This window comes from Thunnus maccoyii, chromosome 22, assembly GCF_910596095.1.
Source record: "Thunnus maccoyii chromosome 22, fThuMac1.1, whole genome shotgun sequence".
NCBI classification, from domain to species: domain Eukaryota; kingdom Metazoa; phylum Chordata; class Actinopteri; order Scombriformes; family Scombridae; genus Thunnus; species Thunnus maccoyii.
The window spans coordinates 26,400,178-26,419,163 of record NC_056554.1 but is presented as its reverse complement, the minus strand read 5'-3'; the positions used below and the strand labels follow the sequence as shown (position 1 = coordinate 26,419,163).

The following is an 18,986-nucleotide window of genomic DNA, read 5'->3' as shown; positions in this document are numbered from 1 at the left end:
GTCCTGGTCCTGGTCCTGCTCCTACTCCTGGTCCTGCTCCTGGTCCTGCTCTTGGTCCTGCTCCTGGTCCTGGTCCTACTCCTGGTCCTACTCCTGGTCCTGGTCCTGGTCCTGGTCCTGCTCCTGCTCCTACCCCTGGTCCTGGTCCTGGTCCTACCCCTGGTCCTGGTCCTGGTCTTTCCCTTCTTGCGTCCTGCTGATATTTGAACCAGTGATGATGCTTCATGTGTGAATGTTTGTGTTTAGTGGGTAAAATGTGAAGCAGCAGCGTAACCAGTAACATTTATCTGTCAGTAAATCAGTGGAACAATGTTTCCTCTCAACTACTCAGCTGCATCTTTAAGAGCTTTTGGGGCCTTTTGTGAGTTATTTCAGGTACAAAGAGTCAGAACAGCAACATAATTCAACATTTTATATCTAAACATCATAATTCATCTACAGATGTTTGGGTCCTTTTAGTCGCCTACGCTGCCTGATGATAAAGTGGCTCCTGTATTTCCACTGACTGACTCCTTAACTCTGCTTCAATCAATATAATCCAGTGATCTGATTGATTTGTGTGTGATTGATAGATTTGATACAAGTTTTTAACCACAATAAACCTTCAGAAAACCTTCAGAAAACCTTGTGGCTCTCTGTGAACTGTACCTGAGCTTCTTGCTTTCAGTGATTGGTTGTTTTCTCCGTCTGTTCTGATTCCACAAAAAATGAAACTACAAGTTTAGTGAGTGTGAATAAAGTGATACATGATGATATTATTGATCAGACATTGATCACTACAGCTGACACACTTCCTGTTTATTAAACTCATCAATAAACTCGTAAAGTTTTACAGGTTTCACACAAACAACAGTTATTAAAGTCCAGTTGATTCCAGGATATTTATCCTTCTTCTCCTGTTGAAGTCGGAGGATAAAAGTCATTTTTCATTGATTGAACAGAGTTGATTATATTGATAAGAGGTGGTGGGAGGCTCCTCTGGAGCTTTTATCACAGTTATTTTACTCGCAGCCGTAAAAATCTTCAAGTGTTCAACACATCAACATATTTCCAGAGCAGCTATTCTCATGCAATTAAGACCAGACATTGTTATCAACTCAATAAGGCAACATAGCTAAAGAAATTATAACATTATGTTGGGGATATGCGAGGGGAGTCTTTGATGAGGGGAAAACACGTGCGTGGGGTACCCCCTTTAGTCAGCTGACTCACAGAGGAACAGGAGTTACCCCTAGCTCAGTGACATGGGAAAGGCGTGTGCTTCAGGGCACGTTCAGTTTTTAAAGGGGCGGTGATGTCACGGCTGCGTCATCAGGACGCTCCGCTGTGCAGGAGCGTCTCCGCCAATGAGACTGTATGTTGACTGCTCCCTGCTGAGGTGTGAAAACCGCAAAGCATCCTTGGAAATGGAGTTTGCAATGGACTCCCATTGTCTAAGCAGCATTTTTGGCGCTTTTCCTTTGTCTCGGGGAAAACAAAGGAACAAAGCACCTTGTGGTCAGGCCTCACAGGTTACATGTAGGCCTGCTTTGTGTGACCTCATGGTTTGAGGCCCAACAATTATAATCAATAAAAAAAGTTCTGTGCATTAACTTGGAATGACGCAGGAAAAAGTATTGACATGTTAACTGAATGTAATTGATACTTGGTGGAGAAGCTTCTGTTTGCAATGAGCTTCAAACCTTCCTGAAACTAATCTCAGTGTTCAGGGAGGATTTTGGCTCATTCTGCTAAGAGTCTTCAGATGTTGAAGATTCGGGTCCCGCTGGTGAATCATTATCTACTTTATTATAGTAAAAATCACGGCTGCTGGTGTATAAATGAACTGTCTTTTTATTCCAAAAGTCATAAAGAAAGCAAGGAAGTACATTTAATGAAGCCCTGGAGGACGGAGTGGATGAACCCGGTTAAAGAGTACCCGCCCGTATGGGACGCTCTGAGAAGTAAAGCAAACAAACTCGCAAGGAGGCAGAGATCATTTCATTGGTCAACACTAAACCTGGCTTTCTAGTGGTTGGGGGATTTTGACAGTTGTTGCACAAAAAATCCCAGAGTAGAAGAGAAATCTGAGAGTAAAAGCAGCCTGAGTGAGGAGCTGAAGCAGCGAATCTGTGCAACATTATATTTGAGTGGAAGCAAACAGTTTGAGCAGAAACAGCAAATCTAAACGCTAGCAGAGGATATTTGAGTGTGATGGCAGGATTTTGAGGGACAATATTATAAAATTTGAATGTGAAATCAATTAATTATGCTCTCAAATTGATATAAACGCTCTTGAATAAAGATAGGGAAAAAGCTCCATAGAAGTCCTGCATGTTCATGTATCTGACCGCTTTAAACATGTTCACGTCTGAAACTAAACCTTCCTAAAACAGCATTTTATTTATCATAGATCAAAGTTTCCCTTTGCATAATGTTCATGTTTACTGTTTTTATCTTATTTTATCATATTTATATTTTATATATTTACTGTAATTGTGGTGCTGAACTGTTGTAAATGTTTCCTGTGTAACATGTGATCATCGCTGGTTTTATCTCTGAGTCAGTTTCATGATAACAGCTGCATGAATGTACTAAATGACGACAGAGGAAGTTATTAGTTAAATGATCAGACAGAAATATATTGTGCTTTTGCTGCATTTCTGTGTTTTTCTGTGTTTTTTTAGAGGTAAACACTGGTGGATGAAGGGGGCGGAGCTCTGTCAGGTCACTGACCATGAGGGTGGGGGGGGGGGGGGGTCGGACTTTCCAGAGTTGATTGACATGTTTACTGATTGACAGAAACAGATGAATGGACGGAGAGAGAGAGAAGAGGAATAAAAGAGGTCAGTAAAACTTTACATTCACTCAACACATGAAGTGAACGTGTGACATCATTCATACCAATAACTAAGTACATTTACTACTGCTGTAGTACTCTGAGGTACATGTACTTTACCTGAGTATGTACTTCTACTGCACATCATTCATCTGACAGCTGTGGCTACCAGCTGCTCTTCAGATCAATAGTTTATCTGTAATCAGTTTATAAGATGTATGTTAATAATAATGTAAGTCAGACACACACATACGAACTATAACCTTCACTCTAATCTAATGACATATGATGATTTATGATATGGAGTTCTCTCCTCGTTAAAACATCAATCAATAAACATCTGAAACAATGTTTATTATTTATTATTTATTATTTACTGTCGTCATTTCTCCTCATTTTAAACTCACAAGTTCAGAACATGTTTGATGTTTGTTGTAAACGTCTCTTTAGTTTGTCTCAAAGTGTTCAGTTTTAATCCTCAAATTCTTAATTCCACCTTAAATCAGACAGTCTGAATGTGTGTGTGTATGTGTGTGTGTGTGTGTGTGCGTGTGTGTGTGTGTGTGTGTGTATGTGTGTGTGTTTACTCTGCTGTTAATAAAGTTAAGCAGATCAAACAGACTCTCGTTGACCTCTGACCCCTCTGAGGAGCCAATCACAGCAGCGACAGTCAGCATGGACTCCATCAGGACTCGTCTGAGACAGGTGAGACCGCCAAGTGCCCCGCACGGCCCTGCCCCCTCTGACCCGTTGCCATGGTTACCATCTCTCTCTCTCTCTTCAGTCAGTGTCTCTCCACCGCTCAGTGGGCGTGGCCATGGAGGAGGAGGAGGCGGGGGGAGGGGCCCAGAGGGTGGAGGTGAGGTTTGTGACATCACAGGAGGAGGAAGAAGAGCCAAGCAGTGACATCACAGCGCTGGTGCTGCGGGGTCGCCGTGGTTACCGAAGAGCCGGCGTGTTTGTGTTTGTGTGTGGAGTCATCGTGTTTACCACCGGTACACACACACACACACACACACACACAGACTCACACACACACACACACGCACACACACTTTATTGATTAGTGTGATCATGTGATTAAAGGAGGTCTGGCAGGACAGGAAATCACACATTTGTTTTGTGCTCCATATTAAAAACCATAGAAGAAGAAATGAGGCAAAGTCTGTTGTTTAAGGTCAAGGTCACTTTTATTGTCTACTGCAGGAGAAATTCATCTTGGACAAAGAGAATCGCTGCAACAACAACAACAACAACACAATAAAAACAATTTAAGAAAAAACACAGTAAATAAGATCACACATGCAGACAGAAACATTCACTCTATTAAAAACTGCAGTCTAAAGTAATAAGATATCAAACATTCACAGCTCAGTAAATAATTACAGACTTTACATGCTGACGGTGGAGAGCAGCAGGTATCTGAGAGCCTCGCCGTCTGTCTGTAAGTTTAACTGATAAAGGAACAAATGAATGTTTATAATGATTGTGTTTAACACAGAGGAACCCTGCACCTCCTCCCAGAGTTCATCACCTGAGAGGCGTCAGATTAAACTCTGTTGTGCTGCTGTTGGGCAGTGAAGGGTTTCTGGCTGCTTCCATAATCTTTCCTGCTGTCTCAACCAGACTAAAGATTACAGCCCTGAACCAGCAGCTAACACCATGATGTAGAACGGACTCGATGGCAGCTCTGTAGAGCAGAACAGTCCTGCAGACACCAAAGACTCTGAGTGACAGAAATGAAGGAGCTGATGATTCTCACACAGACAGCTGATCCTCTGTCAGTATGGACATCTGAGTAACGGTTAACGTACAGCGAGAGAAATGATGGAGATGCATGAATCAGCCTGTCAGGGTTCATTTCACTATAACCACCTGCTCGCTGTACATTAACCTGCTTATTACACTGATGTTTACTAAAGAAATCAATAATTTGACACAAAATATTGATTCAAAAATGATTTTATTGATTTAAAAAGTATTTTATTGCTTCCTCTAAATAAATAGTCTGTTAGACTCTATGGTTGGAACTGTATCCATGGCAACATAAACTGTAGCCTTCTTAAGATGAAACTACTGTTATAATTCATGTTAAACTGAACATTTCCGTTGATGTTGAAGTGAGACAAAAACATTTTTTTGCCACATGATGTCAGGAATGAGCTGCTGGTAATTCTGTGGATCAATATGATTGGATGTCAATGATCAGAACTATGTCCATAGCAACAGTCTGTTCTCATTCAGGAATAACAGACCGTTGAATGCTGTGATTGATCAATCAGAGTTGAGTATTCAACAAAGCCGTGTAATAAATATGTATAATTACTGACCTGTGTGATGTGAGGACTGTGTATGGAAACAGAGCTGTGATCTGATAGTTAATCTGGGATCTGATAGTTTCTTTAGTTTATCATACAGTGATGTGCAGATGATGCTCATCATGAGTCCACAAACTGATCCACTTCAGCTCCGCAGCTGCTGATGTTAGAGCTGCTCGTGAGTAATTAGTAAAAGTAAAAGTAAAGAATAACAGTATCATCTGAAAATGTCACATGACTAATTGATTAGGTTGGGAGCTGACATGATCATTCATATACAGAGTAAACAAAAGGAAACGTTCTTTTCTGTAAAACTGCAGCATGTTGCAGTAAAATGTTCAGTGTTCAGCCTGTTCTGGTCGTTATTAGAAGCTTCTTCTACACAACAGTGACGGCAAAATATTATCAGAACATCAAAGTCTGGATGCTCTCTCTGTCTGTCTCTCTCTCAGCGTTCCTATTGGCCTACGCCGTGTTCGGTGGGCGGTGCCACAGCACGCAGGTGGGGGGGTGGGGAGAGGAGGATTGGCAGCCGGGGGGCGGGGCTAAGCCACCTGCAGAGGGAGGGGCGGGGCTTTACCTGGGAGAGCTGAGGGTGATGATGAGGAAGTTGCTACAGGACGAAGATATTCACAACACCGTCAGGTATGATCGGGTGATTGATCAGTTATCAGTCAGATATAATGGAGTGATTGACTGATTGATGATTGATTGTTTTTCAGTCGGGTCAGCAGAGCGAGTCACCCTCCCGGATCTGCAGAGGGAACGTCTCTGGCCTCAGAGATCCTGCGTCGCTTCAGACGGCTGCAGATGGATCACACCTGGACCGAGTCTCTGTACGCCACGCTGCAGTTCCCCCACAGGTACAAACCGATAAACAACCTGACAGCAGCAGGTACAAACCAATAAACAACCTGACAGCAGCAGGTACGAAACAATAAACAACCTGACCGCAGCGGGTACGAACCAATAAACAACCTGACAGCAGCAGGTACGAACCAATAAACAACCTGACAGCAGCAGGTACGAACCAATAAACAACCTGACAGCAGCAGGTATGAACCGATAAACAACCTGACAGCAGCGGGTACGGACCGATAAACAACCTGACAGCAGCGGGTACGAACCAATAAACAACCTGACAGCAGCGGGTACGAACCAATAAACAACCTGACCGCAGCGGGTACGAACCAATAAACAACCTGACAGCAGCAGGTACGAACCAATAAACAACCTGACAGCAGCGGGTACGAACCAATAAACAACCTGACAGCAGCAGGTTCAAACCAATAAACAACCTGACAGCAGCAGGTTCAAACCAATAAACAACCTGACAGCAGCGGGTACGAACCGATAAACAACCTGACAGCAGCGGGTACGAACCAATAAACAACCTGACAGCAGCGGGTACGAACCGATAAACAACCTGACAGCAGCGGGTACGAACCAATAAACAACCTGACAGCAGCGGGTACGAACCAATAAACAACCTGACAGCAGCAGGTACGGACCAATAAACAACCTGACAGCAGCAGGTACGGACCAATAAACAACCTGACAGCAGCAGGTACGAACCAATAAACAACCTGACAGCAGCAGGTACGGACCAATAAACAACCTGACAGCAGCAGGTACGAACCAATAAACAACCTGACAGCAGCGGGTACGAACCAATAAACAACCTGACAGCAGCGGGTACGAACCAATAAACAACCTGACAGCAGCAGGTACGAACCAATAAACAACCTGACAGCAGCAGGTTCAAACCAATAAACAACCTGACAGCAGCGGGTACGAACCAATAAACAACCTGACAGCAGCAGGTACGAACCAATAAACAACCTGACAGCAGCAGGTACGAACCGATAAACAACCTGACAGCAGCAGGTACGAACCGATAAACAACCTGACAGCAGCAGGTACGGACCAATAAAACAACCTGACAGCAGCAGGTACGAACCAATAAACAACCTGACAGCAGCAGGTACGAACCAATAAACAACCTGACAGCAGCAGGTACGGACCAATAAACAACCTGACAGCAGCAGGTACGGACCGATAAACAACCTGACAGCAGCAGGTACGAACCGATAAACAACCTGACAGCAGCGGGTACGGACCGATAAACAACCTGACAGCAGCGGGTACGAACCAATAAACAACCTGACAGCAGCGGGTACGAACCAATAAACAACCTGACAGCAGCGGGTACGGACCAATAAACAACCTGACAGCAGCGGGTACGGACCAATAAACAACCTGACAGCAGCAGGTACGAACCAATAAACAACCTGACAGCAGCAGGTACGAACCAATAAACAACCTGACAGCAGCGGGTACGAACCAATAAACAACCTGACAGCAGCGGGTACGAACCAATAAACAACCTGACAGCAGCGGGTACGAACCAATAAACAACCTGACAGCAGCGGGTACGAACCAATAAACAACCTGACAGCAGCGGGTACGAACCAATAAACAACCTGACAGCAGCGGGTACGAACCAATAAACAACCTGACAGCAGCGGGTACGAACCAATAAACAACCTGACAGCAGCGGGTACGAACCAATAAACAACCTGACAGCAGCAGGTTCAAACCAATAAACAACCTGACAGCAGCGGGTACGAACCAATAAACAACCTGACAGCAGCAGGTACGAACCAATAAACAACCTGACAGCAGCAGGTACGAACCGATAAACAACCTGACAGCAGCAGGTACGGACCAATAAACAACCTGACAGCAGCAGGTACGAACCAATAAACAACCTGACAGCAGCAGGTACAAACCAATAAACAACCTGACAGCAGCAGGTACAAACCAATAAACAACCTGACAGCAGCAGGTACGAACCAATAAACAACCTGACAGCAGCAGGTACGGACCAATAAACAACCTGACAGCAGCAGGTACGGACCAATAAACAACCTGACAGCAGCAGGTACGAACCAATAAACAACCTGACAGCAGCAGGTACGGACCAATAAACAACCTGACAGCAGCAGGTACGAACCAATAAACAACCTGACAGCAGCAGGTACGAACCAATAAACAACCTGACAGCAGCAGGTACGGACCGATAAACAACCTGACAGCAGCAGGTACGAACCAATAAACAACCTGACAGCAGCAGGTACGAACCAATAAACAACCTGACAGCAGCAGGTACGGACCGATAAACAACCTGACAGCAGCAGGTACGAACCGATAAACAACCTGACAGCAGCAGGTACGAACCCATAAACAACCTGACAGCAGCAGGTACGGACCAATAAACAACCTGACAGCAGCAGGTACGGACCAATAAAACAACCTGACAGCAGCAGGTTCATACCAATAAACAACCTGACAGCAGCAGGTACGAACCAATAAACAACCTGACAGCAGCAGGCTCAAACCAATAAACAACCTGACAGCAGCAGGTATGAACCAATAAACAACCTGACAGCAGCAGGTAGGGACCAATAAACAACCTGACAGCAGCAGGTACGGACCAATAAACAACCTGACAGCAGCAGATTCAAACCAATAAATAACCTGACAGCAGCGGGTTCAAACCAATAAACAACCTGACAGCAGCGGGTTCAAACCAATAAACAACCTGACAGCAGCGGGTTCAAACCAATAAACAACCTGACAGCAGCGGGTACGAACCGATAAACAACCTGGCAGCAGCAGGTACGAACCGATAAACAACCTGGCAGCAGCAGGTACGAACCAATAAACAACCTGACAGCAGCGGGTACGAACCGATAAACAACCTGGCAGCAGCGGGTACGAACCGATAAACAACCTGACAGCAGCGGGTACGAACCGATAAACAACCTGGCAGCAGCAGGTACGGACCGATAAACAACCTGACAGCAGCGGGTACGAACCAATAAACAACCTGACAGCGGCAGGTATGACCCGCCCTCTGACCCCCCACAACACCTGGAGACTGAGGTACTGTTTGTTTTTAGTTGTTTTTGTTTGTTTGTTTACTGTTTGTGTGTGTGTGCAGGTCTCAGAGGAGTTCTCTGTGGCTGGTGGACTCTGCAGGTCTGATCTCAGAGCAGATTCCTCTGAACCCGGCAGACTTCTGTCCATACAGCGCCACAGGAAGTACCACGGTGAGACGCACAGACAGGATGTACATGTTGCTATGGTAACCACAGTCCCACTCACCTTTACCTGTCTGTCTCTCTGCAGGGGGGCGTGGTCTATGCCAACTACGGCCGTCCGGAGGATTTCAATTGGCTGAAGAGTTCGGGTGTGTCTGTGATTGGCTGTGTGGTGGTGATGCGTGTCGGGGGCGGGGTCAGCTTCGCTGAGAAGGTCTGGTTGGCTGAGAGGTACGGAGCAGGCGGAGCTTTGATCTACCCCGACCCTGCTGACCTGCCGCAGGACCCCCGACGCCTCGGACTGAACACACACACCGCCGTGTCTGAACATGTAACACGCACACACACCGCCGTGTCTGAACATGTAACACGCACACACACCGCCGTGTCTGAACATGTAACACACACACACCACAGTATCTTAACATGTAACACACACACACACATACACCGCCGTGTCTGAACATGTGACACACACACACACACACACACCGCCGTGTCTGAACATGTGACACACACACACACACACCACAGTATCTTAACATGTAACACACACACACACACACACCGCTGTGTCTGAACATGTGACACACACACTTAAGGTGTAATATATCACTGCTTCTTAACACCAATCAGCATCTCCCTCTCTGTTGTCCAATCACAGGTACACCTGGGGTCAGGTGACCCCTTCACTCCCGGCTTTCCTTCCTTCAATCACACACAGTTCCCGCCAATTCAGTCTTCCGGCCTGCCGCTCATCCCGGCTCTGCCAATCAGTGCCACCGTGGCAGCCAAGCTGCTCAGGTGAGCCCCGCCCCCTCAAATTACCTATTCAGGTGTGACTGTGACCTCACTGCATCCCTCTGTCTCTCAGCCAGCTGTCTGGTCCGTCCTGTCCTCCGTCGTGGCGGGTTCGGCTGCCGTATGTGCGCTGCGTGGTCGGTCCACAGTTCAGCTCAGGGCGCCGAGTCAAGATGGCCGTCCACAATGCCATGACACCTGTCCTGCTCAACAACATCTTCTCCTCTCTGGAGGGCCGGGACGAGCCAGGTGAGCTCTGAACACAGATTTATGTTTTACTGAACCTGTTTCTGCAGTGATGCAACTCACTGTGTCCTGTCAGACCAGTACATCATACTGGGAGCTCAGAGGGACTCGCTGGGTCCAGGAGCCGTGAAGTCTGGAATCGGGACAGCGATCCTGCTGGAGCTGGCACGAACATTCTCTGCCATGGTGAAAAATGGTAAGACTCACCTAAAGACAGGTGTGCTCACTGATGGAGGTGATAGGTCACTATGAGGTTACTATGTGGTCACTATGTGGTTACTATGTAGTTACTATGAGGTTACTATGTGGTTACTATGTGGTTGCTATGTAGTTACTATATGGTTACTATGAGGTTACTATGTGGTTGCTATGAGGTTATTATGTGGTCACTATGACGTTACTATGTGCTTGCTATGAGGTTACTATGTAGTTACTATGTAGTCACTATGTGGTTACAATGTGGTTACTATGTAGGTACTATGTGGTCACTACGAGGTTACTATGTGGTTACTATGTGGTCACTATTAGGTTACTATGTGTTGACTGTGAGGTAACTATGTGGTCACTATGTGGTTGCTATAAGGTTACTATGTGGTGACTGTGAAGTTACTATGTGATTTCTATGAGGTTACTATGAGGTTACTATGTGGTGACTGTTAGGTTACTGGGTTTTTGGTGGTTGCTGGCATGTTCAAGGTAGGTTGTTGCAACAGTTACATCACATTTCATTCCAGATCTACTGGGGTGGCAGCTGCCGCCCCTAAAAAATGCCTTGCCACCCCAGCTGCCACCCCAGTTTTGGACATCTAATTCAAAAATAAATGAAAAGTTGTGGCTGATTGGAAATTCACAAGAGTGAAACTCCAATGTCCCAGTGCAAGTGAATACAAGACTATTACAATACAATACAATACAATTCCTGTAGACTCCTGTCAGAGCCATGTATGCTGCCGTTAGTTGTCCCTGCAGCGGGCAGCAGCTCCTGGACCAAACAGCTTTCTGTGCAGCCTCTCCTGGTCCTGGCTGGCTGCACACAATGACTGCTGATGGCTTTTTTCCAGCTAAATGTATGTGTAGTGTTGCCAACTTCCAATAATAGAAAGGTGGATAGTGGGTGGGTCATTTTGTTGAAGCGTGTTCTGTTTAGTAATAGTTACACATGTTTGATTGTGCAAGGAACTGATTAAACCTGACAAAACACAAATATTCACCAGTGTTTATGAGTGTCTGCATCTATCAACATCTCTGAAACTGCATGTCCTGCAGACAAATGTCCACATTTTAGATCAGTCATATAAGTGCAACACATGAAAGCATCCAGTTTAAAGAAAGCACTAAAATCACTCGCTCCAAGCGCCAAACAAAAAGTCACATTAGTCAGCAGTTCATTCAAAGCTTTCCTGAGAGTTTGCACTTTCACCATATTTTCAAATTGAAGCTCAGAGAAAAGAACTTTTTTTTAATCAGCATTACTGGATAAACACTGGATATCTTGGATTGTTGGCAGCATTAAATGTGTGACTTCACAGAGTTTAAGTGACACAATTAGTGAATATGGTCTTTATATGTAGGAGCCAGTTTAAACCCTTAAAGAAAGCTGCATTACCATAATTACTGATCACTTTGAATCTTATTTCAGAAATCTGTTGGGAAACATTGAAGAGCTGCAGGAGGTTGAAACAGACAGCAAGTGAAAAACATTCACTCAAACTTTCCACAACATTCAGTGTTAAGTTGTTCACCACTATTAATAAGGAAGACTATTAAAGGAGAAACATCAATTCACTCTGAATCTTGTAGGAGACACTTGTCAAAATGAAGAAGGGTGACATCACCAAAGACGAACCAACTAATGAACAGAGATACATCAGGAGAACTGGTGAGAGAAATAGAGCACCAGGGAAGTGAAAAGGTGACCAGAGAGATGACGAGGAGGAAGGAGAACATCACAGAGATCAAACCACAGAGATGAATAACGACATATATTTGGAAAAATGTCTAAAGATTTGGAAATAAAACAACTTATTGATTGCTGCAGTTTGTACTCTGTTGGTGGTCTGTAGTGCATCACTGTAGTGTTAATGGGTTGTTTGGAGATGGTTGCTAGACTGTTGTTAAGGTATTTTTGGGCTAGATGGGGACTTTGTATGTTGAACAGGTGGTTGCTAAGGTGTGACATTCTCGGTGATGTTTCAGGTGTTGGTGGTGGTTTGCTGCAGTCTCACAGGAAGTGTTTTTACCAGTGTTATTGTTCAAAATGGTAAAAACCCAACTTCAAACCCTCAATAACCAGTTAACCTGTCAGTCGAGATAACAAGGACGGATATGATCAGTCATGTGACCGACATTAGTACCCAGAACCTTGACGTCATAGTGCCTGTTTGACAGTAGAACACAATGGAATCATTTTCTGATGTTTTCTATGAATCAGTGCCTTCATCACAGCAGTGTTGGTGGATTTCTGCGTTCTCAGGTTTCAGTCCCAGACGCAGTTTGCTGTTCGTCAGCTGGGACGCCGGAGATTTTGGGAACGTTGGAGCTACTGAGTGGCTGGAGGTTCGTCCAATCAGAGAGCAGAGAACACCACTGTAACACATTGAAATACATCCTAAAACAAGATATATATTTATTCATATCAATAAACTACACTCACTGGTCACTTTATTGATATGACCAGGTTAAATCATATTAGATACAATCTGGATGCAAGGTGTAAAGGGACTATTTGTCAGGTTATTGATCATTTTGCATTATATTGGAAAGTGTTCCTAATATTTTGCCCCCCTCATGTATGTTAACGCGGTGGACAAAATATTAGGAACACCTCAGTACACCCCCGTCCACTACGACCTCAATAATAAACATAAATTACAATTATCACCTTTCTGACAATGTCAACAAAATTTGAAAATGTAAAAGCTTCATAAAAGTAGAATTGATCAATCAATCAATCAAACTTTATTTGTACAGCACCTTTCGTACAGGTCAGTGCAGTTAAAACTACTTTGCAGATGACTGACGAGCCAATAATAAGACAGAACAAATGTCAACAGTAAAACAATTTGAAACGAATGCACACCAGTAATAAAAATCATGAAATAAAACTAAATAGATTTAAAAACCTCAGGAGATTAAAAACTACAAACTATAACATTTTAAAATTGTTTTTTTATTGTGCAGCAACAATAAAAGCTACTAAAACCTGCTATGGTTGCCATAGTAACTTCTGACCTTTGACCTCTGGTTGCCAGGGTTACCTGTCCATGCTCCACCTGAAAGCTGTGGCTTACTTCAGTCTGGACCAGGCCATCATGGGTAACACAGCTCTCAGCCAATCACAGGAGACCTTGCATGTGCTGCCAGCCAATCAGGTGGTGAAAAGTGATGAACTAAACTACTTCCTGTGTTTTTGTCCCGCCTCCCCAGGGGATGACGTCCTGTCAGCCTATAGCAGCCCTCTGCTGGTCGACCTGCTGGACGCCGCCATCAGACAGGTGGAGCATCCGAAACATGCTGGTCAGACCATCTACAGTCAGGCAGAGAGAGACGGAGGCAGCTGGAGGATGTGAGACACCGACACAGCAACATAACACAAGAAACAGAAGGCTAACAGTTTCCCCCCACTTCCAGTCTTTATGCTAAGCTACGCTAACAATGTCCTGGACAGAGGTGGAAGACGTACTCAGATCCTTTACCCCTCCAAAGGGTCAGCAGATAAATCTGAGGGGTCGTGAGATGATTAATGGGAGAGGAAAGAAGAAACAACAAAGATACACAAATCTGTTTTCAGTTTTTGGACTTTTTCTCTAATCTTTGAGTTTTGGTCCTGATGTCTTCTTCTTCTTCTTCTCCTCAGTATGAAGCCGTTGTATCTGAACAGTGGAGCGTACAGTTTCACAGCGTTTGCAGGAGTTCCAGCCATGGAGCTCAGATTCACTGAGGTACTCTTCATATTCAGAATCATCATCATCACGTACCCATCGTAATCTGAGTTATGTCATATCTCAGCCTGTGATTACATCATGCATCCTGTTGTGTCCTGGTAGTTAATTTATGTCAAATCTCTTCATGTTACAGCTCGTTTTCACGTTATTTTTTGTCAGTTTGTCATTTACTTTATTTCATGTCACATCTTGGTACTTTTAGTCATTTCATGTTGCTTCATGTCCTTTCACATGTTACACATGTTAGATGTTTTATCTTGTTACTTTGTTTTATGTAACTTCATGATATTTTTAGTCATTTCATGTCATGTCCTGTTTTTATGTCACATCATGTTACACTTCGTTGTCATGTGATTTACTTCATGTCAAGTCACTTTATTTTCATGTCATGTCTTGTTTATGTCAAGTAAACATCACGTCAGGTCGTATGATGTCATGTTACACTGTTACATCACATCTTGTTATATTATCTCATGTTACTTTATGTCACGTCCTGTTATGTCTTCTCATGTCGGCCATGTTCCATGTTTGTATTCTACATGATACATTGACTCATGCACTGTTGTTATGACATGTTACACCATATTAGATATAATAATGTATAGACTATGTCCTGGATATGATGTTCTTCCACAGTGTCTCATGTTATCTGAAGTCATGTGACCTGTACACAGCTTGTCCTGTCTGTGTATGTTCAGGAGCGAGCGTACCCATTCGTCAACACGCCGTTGGACAGCGTGTCCCGCCTACAGGAAGTGCTGGGGGGTCGTCTGGGGGTCACGGGGCGGAGCTTAGGGGAGCTGGTGGGGGAGATGGTGCTGCGATTGGCCCACGACCACATCCTGCCGCTACGCATCACGTCGTACGCTCAGACGGTGCTGCAGTTCAGCGCTCAGCTCAACAAGCACTCTGCTGAGCTGCAGGTACGCACAGCATGATGACATCATACTGACGGTATTACTGAACATTTCAGTCTTTCTCTGTTTCTAAACACTTTCTAAAAGTTTCCGTCTGTCTGTCTGTCTTCAGTCCAGAGGTTTGTCTCCGCAGTGGGTCTTCAGCGCCAGAGGTGATTACAGCCGAGCAGCCGAGACGCTGCAGAGAGCCAGCGACTACAGCGACCTGCACGACCCGACCACCGCACGCTCCTACAACACCCGCATCATGAGGGTACAAATACTGCAAACACTACCTCTGATACTGCACGCTCCTACAACACCCGCATCATGAGGGTACAAATACTACAAACACTACCTCTGATACTGCACAAATACTGCAAACACTACCTCTGATACTGCACAAATACTGCAAACACTACCTCTGATACTGCACAAATACTGCAAACACTACCTCTGATACTGCACAAATACTACAAATACTACCTCTGACACTGCACAAATACTGCAAACACTACCTCTGATACTGCACAAATACTGCAAACACTACCTCTGATACTGCACAAATACTGCAAACACTACCTCTGATACTGCACAAATACTGCAAACACTACCTCTGATACTGCACAAATACTGCAAACACTACCTCTGATACTGCACAAATACTGCAAACACTACCTCTGATACTGCACAAATACTGCAAACACTACCTCTGATACTGCACGCTCCTACAACACCCGCATCATGAGGGTACAAATACTGCAAACACTACCTCTGATACTGCACAAATACTGCAAACACTACCTCTGATACTGCACAAATACTGCAAACACTACCTCTGATACTGCACAAATACTACAAATACTACCTCTGACACTGCACAAATACTGCAAACACTACCTCTGATACTGCACAAATACTGCAAACACTACCTCTGATACTGCACAAATACTGCAAACACTACCTCTGATACTGCACAAATACTGCAAACACTACCTCTGATACTGCACAAATACTACAAACACTACCTCTGATACTGCACAAATACTGCAAACACTACCTCTGATACTGCACGCTCCTACAACACCCGCATCATGAGGGTACAAATACTGCAAACATTACCTCTGATACTGCACAAATACTACAAACACTACCTCTGATACTGCACAAATACTGCAAACACTACCTCTGATACTGCACAAATACTGCAAACACTACCTCTGATACTGCACGCTCCTACAACACCCGCATCATGAGGGTACAAATACTGCAAACACTACCTCTGATACTGCACGCTCCTACAACACCCGCATCATGAGGGTACAAATACTACAAACACTACCTCTGATACTGCATAAATACTACAAACACTACCTCTGATACTGCACAAATACTGCAAACACTACCTCTGATACTGCACAAATACTGCAAACACTACCTCTGATACTGCACGCTCCTACAACATCCGCATCATGAGGGTACAAATACTACAAACACTACCTCTGATACTGCACAAATACTGCAAACACTACCTCTGATACTGCACGCTCCTACAACACCCGCATCATGAGGGTACAAATACTGCAAACATTACCTCTGATAGTGCACAAATACTACAAACACTACCTCTGATACTGCACAAATACTGCAAACACTACCTCTGATACTGCACAAATACTGCAAACACTACCTCTGATACTGCACGCTCCTACAACACCCGCATCATGAGGGTACAAATACTGCAAACACTACCTCTGATACTGCACGCTCCTACAACACCCGCATCATGAGGGTACAAATACTGCAAACACTACCTCTGATACTGCACAAATACTGCAAACACTACCTCTGATACTGCACGCTCCTACAACACCCGCATCATGAGGGTGCAAATACTGCAAACACTACCTCTGATACTGCACAAATACTGCAAACACTACCTCTGATACTGCACGCTCCTACAACACCCGCATCATGAGGGTACAAATACTGCAAACATTACCTCTGATACTGCACAAATACTACAAACACTACCTCTGATACTGCACAAATACTGCAAACACTACCTCTGATACTGCACAAATACTGCAAACACTACCTCTGATACTGCACGCTCCTACAACACCCGCATCATGAGGGTACTAATACTACAAACACTACCTCTGATACTGCACGCTCCTACAACACCCGCATCATGAGGGTACTAATACTACAAACACTACCTCTGATACTGCACAAATACTGCAAATACTACCTCTGATACTGTGATATTGTGTCTCCTCCAGGTGGAATACTACTTCTTGTCTCAGTACGTGTCGGTAGTTGAGACGCCATTTCGTCATGTGATCCATGGCCGTGGAAACCACACTCTGAGCGCGCTCACTGAGCACCTGGCCCTGCTGACCTCTGACCCTGGACGCTTCGACGAGGGACGCTTCAGACGACAGCTCGCCTTGTTCACCTGGACGCTGCAGGGCGCCGCCAACGCTCTGAACGGAGACGTGTGGAGCATACACAACATACACACATGATAACACATAGATACATAAATACACACATATATATATACACACACATACTGTATATACACACTAAATATACACACACACACATACTGTATATACACACATATGTACAGTACATACAATAATAACAGTAATATTTTTATCAATTAGAATGTAAGTTTATTGATGATTATTATTGGTTCTGCTGTTTATAGAACAATAAATATTTCACTTTCATTCTTTATTGTCATAGAAATCAAGTTGCTGAATTGGTACCTTTTTAAATTGCTTTTAGGACATTAAAATATCATAAATAAATGATCAATAATCATTTATTGACTATGACTTCTGTGCTAGCCATGGATCGGCCATAACAAACACCATGTTTGAGCATAAGGTTGTTTATAAGTGTATCTGGTCACAAAACACTTTAGGCCAAAGATCGATGATCAACTTCGTCATTGCATCATCAGATCTGTGGCGGTCAGCTGATCACTACCTGGTGGTGAGTTGGATCAGGTGGTGGGGAGGCTGCTGGACAGACCGGGGAGACCCAAACGAGTAGTGAGGGTGGACTGGGAACGTATGGCGGAATTCCTCCTGCATCCCGGGGGGTGACAGGACATGGAATCTCAGTGGCTCATGTTCAGGACCTCAGCTGTGGAGGCGGCTGCTCAGAGTTGTGGCTGGAAGGCTGTTGGTACCTGTCTTGCAGCAACCCAAGAACCCACTAGTGGACACCGGCAGTGAAGGAGGTCTTTCATGTTTGGGTGACCCAGTGGTCTCCTGAAGCAGCAGATAGGTACCAAAAGGCCAACAGGGCAGCAGCTCAGGTGGTTGCTGAAGCAAAAACCTGGGTGCAGGAGGAGTTCAGGGAGGCCATGGAGAAGGACTTTCAGTTGGCCTAAAAGAAGTTCTGGCAAACTGTCAGGCAACCCAGGAAGGGGAAGCAGGGCCTAGCCCAGGCTGCTTTCAGCAGGGGTGGAGAACCGCTGGTTGACTGGGGACATTGTCAAGTGGTGGAAAGAACACTTTGAGGATCTCCGAAAGGCCTCTGTCCCAGATGGAATACCTACACATATTTATAAAAAGTTCAACGACAGATTACTCGCCATTATTAGACATGTTTGAAGAATCTGTGGAAAAGGGTCAGTTGCCACCTTCACCAGTGAATAATTCTGATATTAAAACCAGGGAAACCTCCCACATAGTGTGAATCCCCATGTCTCTAATCAACTCTGATGCCAAAACCATAGCAAAAGTTCTTGCATGTAGGCTTGAGAAACACCTGCCATCTATCGTAGCATTGGATCAAAACAGTTTTACAGATACAGCAGTGGTAGAACTTCATGC

The 18,986-nt window shown here is 44.5% G+C and overlaps 1 protein-coding gene across 1 annotated transcript; it reads left to right on the top strand.

Moving 5' to 3' along the window:
* The first annotated feature begins 3,493 nt into the window (after positions 1-3,493).
* On the top strand, positions 3,494-17,705 carry tfr2 (transferrin receptor 2). The gene is made up of 17 exons (XM_042400756.1): positions 3,494-3,523; positions 3,603-3,677; positions 3,720-3,813; positions 5,589-5,781; positions 5,859-5,999; positions 9,143-9,251; positions 9,331-9,573; positions 9,907-10,046; positions 10,117-10,292; positions 10,366-10,485; positions 12,763-12,845; positions 13,541-13,604; positions 13,716-13,854; positions 14,146-14,230; positions 14,932-15,156; positions 15,263-15,403; positions 17,415-17,705. Exons 1-17 carry the CDS (start codon positions 3,494-3,496, stop codon positions 17,658-17,660), a joined length of 2,304 nt encoding a protein of 767 aa, XP_042256690.1. The 3' UTR covers positions 17,661-17,705.
* Positions 17,706-18,986: the final 1,281 nt, after the last annotated feature.